We start from the raw sequence: 6,992 nt of genomic DNA on the forward strand, positions 1-6,992 counted from the left end.
ATAACGGAGACAGTGTCTAACCCAAAGGTCACGTATCTCTGTCTCCTAATGGTTAACTCAGTTCACATCTGTCGCTTATCGGGGATGGCCAGGACATCACTCTCAATTTGTAGGGAGGAGCTCTGGCCTTGTAAATTAAACAGCCAGTTGTAAAATGACCTAAGCTTCCCAAACATCTGAGGAAATAGCTCACTGTGAATGAATGATCCTTGATCTGCTGAGAAAGCTGCTGACAGTCTGTTCTCATTCTCCTCTACATTCTTATTTTTGGAATCTATATTTTTATTTTCTTATTCTTGGACTCTTCACAAGGACCCTCTGAGTCAGTTCTCTTCTTCTAGATTCTAAGTCTCTAAGATCAAATTCAAGCTATCAGGCGTGGCATCAGGAGCACTTACCTGCTGAGTCATCGTATAGACCCTCGGTTTTAGAATTCTTTTAACTATGAGTCTAAGACCCAGAAAAACGAGACCCCGCATCCCCTGATAACAATGGTCAAACCTCTTCATGCCTTCTTTTTCCAATGTAAGGCTTATTTATGTCTGTGGGCTGGGGGAAGTTACCTTTTTCCAACTTAAATCCTGGCCAAATACCAACAGAGTTCCCATCACCCCGACTCCACCCAAGACTCTTAAACTATATGTAAGGAAACTCTTACATATTATCAAGAGTTTATTCTGCTAAAGTCTGTAGATGTGTGTGTGTGTGGGGGGGTGACACCATGCACACATACACCTGAGGGGACGGTATGCATGTATGCTCTTAATCTGGAAATGCTTAGAATATGTGCTTAACATGCTCAAGTAGCTGGATTAAATACTCAACAAGAAAAAATGGATTCTTTAGTGAGACAGTGACTTTCTTCATTACAAATAATTTCTCATTGAGGACTCCCTCCAACCTAGCAGAAAGAGCATATTTGCACCATGGAAACCACCAAGCATCCCTCTGTGGACTGATTTATTCAAACAAGTCTTTTTTAGCCCCGAGTCTGACTCACATCTATCTGTCTGTCTGTCTACCTATCTATTATCTATCTACCTATGTATGTATGTTCTTTCTATCTATCTATCTATCTATCACCAATGTATCCTAAAGCCTTATGTTCTGCAGCCTCCAGGAACCTCGTACCTCTCACTACTCTCTGGGACGTGAATCCTCGGGAATGAATCCTCCTGGGACAGTGTGATTTCCTCCAAGTGTCAGGAAATGGTAACTACTGAGATGATACTATCAAAGTGAAAATAAATGCAGGATGATGGAAAGAAGAGCAAAACCACTTTCTAAAGGTTTTTATACATGGGGTGAATTGCTACACAAAAATCACTACCAGTGACTTGCACAAGCCGACAGAACTGCCTAGTTGCAGACCTATCATAGTCCCTGTTGCCTTGAGCTGGATTCTGGCATAGGCTTAGTAAACACACATCCACCTGGAGTTGTCCGGTTCCTGCTTATCTTTCTCCTAAGAACGAGAAGCAGCTGTGTTAACATCCTTTCTAACAAAACCCTCAGTTCTCATTAATGTTGGCGGCTGACACGGGTTTCCAAACCAAGCCAGTGTCACTTGAGAATCCATCCGACCCTGGAACAAACCTGCTTTTGTGTCTGTGACTTCTTGATTTAAGGAGCTAATTTCAGAGTGGAAATTTTGTATCTGCCTTTGTTCCCAAGGCCAGTTGCCACCCAGAGGCAGCTTAAACGTAGCTGAGATTATCTATAGTATTTAGTGGTCAACCTTGAAGAGTAAAATATTAACCCTTTATTTTTGCAGAGTTAGAATGACTTAGCAATTTTTCTTTCTAACTGCAAACAGAGACCAAGGGCCACCCCCCCTCCAGCCTTGAACATTGTGGGTGTGGCTTCTCCCTAATGGGACTTTTCCTGCTTCTCTCAGAAGAACTCCCACTAAGGTATAAAATAAAGCACTTGGGTCTCTTTCCCGCTTTAGGAGCAGAGAATTTTCCAGTGAGGTAAGTACTGACAGAATCGTTTTTCCTACAGGTCCTGCCTTTTAGCTGCTAAGAAAACTACTTTAGCTTCACGTCCTTCATAAGGGAAGGAGCGGTTTACACTCACGCCGTGCTTTCTTGTGCACGTGCCTAGAAAGGCAAAAAGTCCTTCATCCCGTTTGCTTGACAACAGATTTCCAGAAATGTTAAAAAAGAAGATTATAGAAAATGAGGAAATGGGAGTCTAATAGTCTGAGAAATTTTATTAGCCTTATTACCGGCCCTTACATTTCTGTGACTCCCTCACAAGATGTAGCTAGGCACGGTGGACTGAAGCCTTGTTCCTACACTTGGGCAACATAGAGGATGCCAGAGGAAAACACTGGCCGCCAAGTTACAGACCTCTGCTTGCATCTCCTGAGGCAACCGGCCTTGTTCTCTTCTTGCTTTTTACCCTGCATTCCTGGAGCTGCTGTCTCTTTTCCTACTGACAGAGGGGGAGGGACGAGGACAGGGCCCGCGGTAATACTTGGGCCCTTAAAATTAAAAAATGTTTAATTTAATCTTCGATAATTTCATATGCGTATTTGTAACCCGGCCTGGTCATGCGCATCCATTCTCCCCCCCCCCCTCGGCCCCCCGGCCCCACTTTCCTATCCCGCTTTTATATCTTTTTGTTTTGGTTTGGTGAGTGATCTACTGGGTTTAAGCAGAAAGCCCCTAGTAGGTGGCCTCCCCTCCTTGAGCCCCTCCCAGTTAGGACACTTGGCAGAATTAGTCCTGGGCAGGACCTTCGCTGGAGCACAGCAGTTGTGACTTCATGAGAGCCACTTCCGTGTTATGCTCCGAAGACAGCGATGCATGCCTCTCGGCTCGCTGGTCTTTCTTTTTTTTTTTTTTTTTTTTTTTCCTGCTTTGAAGGCTTTTAAGCATGGGAAAATTTTCACCTAACCGTGGGATTTTCTCTGTTGTGGGAGATACTTTGTTTCTTTTGCTATTGGGGTTTGGCAAAGTTTGGAGCTCCTAGGGTTTAGGAGAATTTAAATAAACAAAGTTTTGATCCCTTGCTTGCTTAATGGCTTAGGAAATTCCGGATCTGGGTGGCCGTTTTCTCTAAACCTTAACCTTTATCTTAATCACGTCTCCTAGTCTCATTATGAGAACACATAGAGCATAGCATTTCACAACAATCGCTGCCCTCTGCATGTGCAGTTTAGATTCGTCTTTAAAGGGTTTGTTGTATTTATTTGTGTGTGAGCGTGCCTGTGACTGTGGGTGGGAGCCTAGAAGAAGGCATTAGATCCCTCCAAGCTGGAGCTGGAGGTGTTTTGTGGAACACCTGTCTCATTGTGTAGGTGATGGCATGAACCACTATGGCTACTACCAATGAGGGGTGCTTCTTTCATCCCCCCCAGCCATAGGTGCCTTGTGCAACATGAATGGAACCCAGATTTTTCACCTTTAACATACAAGACACACTCTTGAGATTTCCTATGATTTTAAAACGTGAATGCTACTTGCAAACTATGTATGCAGGGAAATTCCAAGATGTTAGTGTCAAATGAATAGTGTGTGAATGTCAAGTTTTCCGCATCATTTTATCTGTAGAGATGCCAGTGTCTGTAGTAGGAGCTGTGAGCTGCATTCCGCCCAGCTCACAGCCACCTGGTTAGCATATGCCCTGAAATAATTACACGAAAACTGTGTTCTTTTAAACACTGCCTGGCCTGTTATCTGTAGCCTCTTATTGGCTAATTTTCACATCTCGATTAACCCATTTTTAATAATCTGTGTAGCACCACTCGATGGTGTCTTACCAGGAAGGAATCTAGTCTACGTACGTCTGGGGTCGGAGAATCATGGCAACTGCCTGACTGGGCTTTCTTTCTCCCAGAATTCTGTTTAGTCTACTCTGCCTACCTAATTTTCTGTCCTATTAAAGGGCCAATGCAGTCTCTTTATTTAACCAATGAAATTAACACAGAACAGAAGACTCTCCACCATCAAGTGTCTCTTCTAGTAATTGAACGAGGATGGAAATGACAAGCTGCCCGTTCCTCACCAGACACTAGACAAACCAGTCATGTTAACCTCAATATAAAGCTACCGTAGGAACTGCCCTTCTTCTAGGTTGTGAAGTAAAACTCAGTGTAGACGTGGGAAATCTAGCTGCGGTGGAAAAAGAATCCCCTCCCACAGTGGGAAGAGTTAGCCTTTGGCTCCAGCCAGAGTGAAGTTGAGTTAGACCTTCTGAACAAAGCTTCACAGGAGCCAAAAGACTAGGGAGAGACCTTGTTCTGTCCCCTTCCCCTCGTCAGTGATGTCTCCAGGTTTCAAGGCTTGCTAGATCCCAGGCTCCGCAAATGTGGGCTTGAGGCTGCTCTGTTTATGTCCTCCAAGTGTGGGCTTGGGAGTAGTTTGGTGCAATTTCAAGATGGTAGTCCTTGGAGGGTGAAAATTTGGATCAAAAGTCTGACTGGGATTCCTAGAAGACTTTAGGAGAACAAATAGATAATTCTTCTTCTGTACTAATTTTTCTTCTTCAACAATACAGTTTTTCTGTACTTTTTTATTATTAACCATAATTTCAAGGTACATTTAGCTTCTGTACATTAATTCATTCGTTCATTTATTTGTACTTAGTGACTCCGAGGAGCTACTACCATGGCGGGAAAGCCTGTGTTCCATTATGATGAGTCCCGGGGTAGAATGGAGTCTATCCGGTGGCTCTTGGCTGCAGCTGGAGTAGAGGTAAGGTTTGCATTCTCAGATGGAACTAAAACTGATTGTGTTGGATGTTTTCCTAAGATATTTCCTGTTGCACGATGCCTAAGAACTGTGCCCTGGGATTAAGGCATACCTTTAACCCCAGCAGTCTAGGCAGGAGGATTGCAAGTTCAGTGTAGGCCATGCTCTAGAATGTGACCCTGCAGAATAAACACATACTCGTACCTTAAATTAGGATTATCAGTTTTAAAGACACACATGAACAGATATAACATTACAAACCTTGAGACTGTTTTCTTAACACAGCACAGACAGTCAACAACTCCAAGGCCTTAGTCAAAACATGTATACCACGTTTGCATGGAGACAGAGTGGGAAAGAAAACCCTAACTGCACAGGCATGTGATTTTCTTTTATTTATAATTTTTTGTATAATAACGTTTAAAATAAGAAATAAAAATAAAAAAGTGTTCTTTGTTGGTATTTTACTCTTTTGGACTCTAGACATTTTGGGGGCCAACCACTGAGCTCCCAAATAAATCACACACAGAGTCTTATTCTTAGTTAGGAATGCCTGGCCTCAGCTTGGCTTGTATCTTTCTAGCTTTTCTTAAGTCATCCTATTTTTGGCCTTGGGACTTTTATCTTTCTCTGTTCCTTTATACCTTTTCTTTCCTTCCTACTCCATTTCTGGCTGAATGACTGGCCCCTGATGTCCTGTCCTTCTTTTCTTCTTCCTTGCTCCCTCCCTTCCTCATTTCTCCTTCTCTTTATCATCTCTGCCTGCCCGCCCTACCTGTCTTGCTCCTGCCTCTCTGTTGGCCAATCAGATCCTTATTAGGACCATCAGGTGTTTTAGATGGGCAAAGAATCACAGCTTCACAGAGTTAAACAAATGCAGCATAAACAGAAGTCACAGCTTAAAATAACATTCACCAACAAACAAGAAGTATTTCATGGCATATATATATATGAATTAGAATTATGAATATTGAATATTTGAGTAATTATTGTTTCAGATGTGATCATGTCTTTGTGGGAGGTTTCTCCCCTGAAAGAGTTCTTGCACAGTAGAGAACACATTGAAGTAGAGACAAAATACATTGTATCTGATGTTTGGACTGTGTATTTTGAGAGAACTGCTCAGGGCACCCTAAGAACTAAGAGAAGGGTCCCAAGGAACAACACTAATTGTAGTTATTATCACTCTATAGCAAAAGAATTAATGTGTCAAATTTTAACAAATGAAAGTAAAGTGAAAATGCAAACCCGAGTTGAGAAGCAGGCAGGAGTAGACAGCAATAGACTGCTTCTTCTTGCTTCTTCAGGGTCGGGGAACATGTGTACCTGTATAGACATTCTCTTCTTTGTTTTTCATTTGTTTGTATTTTTGTTTTTTGGTTTATCGAGACAGAATTTCTCTGGGTAACAGCCCTAGCTGTCCTAGAACTAGTTCCGTACACCAAGCTAGTCTTAAACTCACAGATACCCACCTGCTTCTGTCTCCCAAGTACTTAAAGACCTGAGCCACCACTACCCTCTAACATTATTTTCTTGTGCACCTAGTAAGTGCCAGGTTCTTTTAAGTCATGAGGATGCACAGTGAGGAAGACAGTTAGTTGGCTCCACCATTCAGCATCCTAAGTATCTGTGGGACTGCAAAGAATTAAAAAATAAAAGGTGGCCCATTGTTTGTGAGAGGGTTTTGTTTAATGGCTCTCACTCACTGTGCAGATTGGGCTGACCTCGAATTCCAGCAATTTTCCCATTTTGGGTTCCTGAATACAGGCATACATTACCATGTGTAATCTTAAAGGGAAGAATTAAATGAATGGTGGACCATCTAGAACAATCAAGCATTTCACAGTTTTAAAAGCAAACGGACGAAATTTTTAAGAGGTGTTGGTTCTTTTCTGTATGGCCCTGTTGAGTGCTGCCCTCCAGAGGCATCACTGAGTAAAACACTTCTCAGTCAGATGGCTGCTATCTGGGAGGGATTTCCTTGAGTGGAAATTGCAGACTCAGATTTGGTCCTTGAACAGAAGCTCGGAAGAATGACTCAGGGTTGAGGCAGTGTCCTGAGAGAGAGACTTGCGGTGCTTCCCCAGCCTCCTGGAGCCTTGTTTCCCTAACCCTGAAGATTGCACTTCACCCTTGGCCCTGGCATGCCTGGGACTTCAGCTTGATCCTTTTTGGTTCCAGAGAAAGCACTTCATATGTATAGATGGAGTGCCTGTCCACCCTGTGTTCTTTCCATGAGGAATCTGCTTTCCCACCACTCAGATGTCTGCCTTACGGTTCAGCCTCTGCAGG

The 6,992-nt window shown here is 42.9% G+C and overlaps 1 protein-coding gene across 1 annotated transcript in view; it reads left to right on the forward strand.

Annotated features, from left to right (window-relative positions):
• Positions 1-1,823: 1,823 nt before the first annotated feature.
• The window catches only part of LOC126496940 (glutathione S-transferase A6), a 38,368-nt gene continuing 33,199 nt past the window's right edge, over positions 1,824-6,992 (forward strand). The window contains exons 1-2 of the mRNA XM_050134654.1: positions 1,824-1,973; positions 4,596-4,703. Of these exons, the coding sequence (XP_049990611.1) occupies positions 4,617-4,703 (87 nt within the window). The 5' untranslated portion in view covers positions 1,824-1,973; positions 4,596-4,616. The remainder of the gene's footprint in view (positions 1,974-4,595; positions 4,704-6,992) is intronic.

This window comes from Alexandromys fortis, unplaced genomic scaffold (assembly GCF_014885135.2).
Source record: "Alexandromys fortis isolate MF-2015 unplaced genomic scaffold, M_Fortis_MF-2015_v1.1 scaffold_20, whole genome shotgun sequence".
NCBI lineage: Eukaryota > Metazoa > Chordata > Mammalia > Rodentia > Cricetidae > Alexandromys > Alexandromys fortis.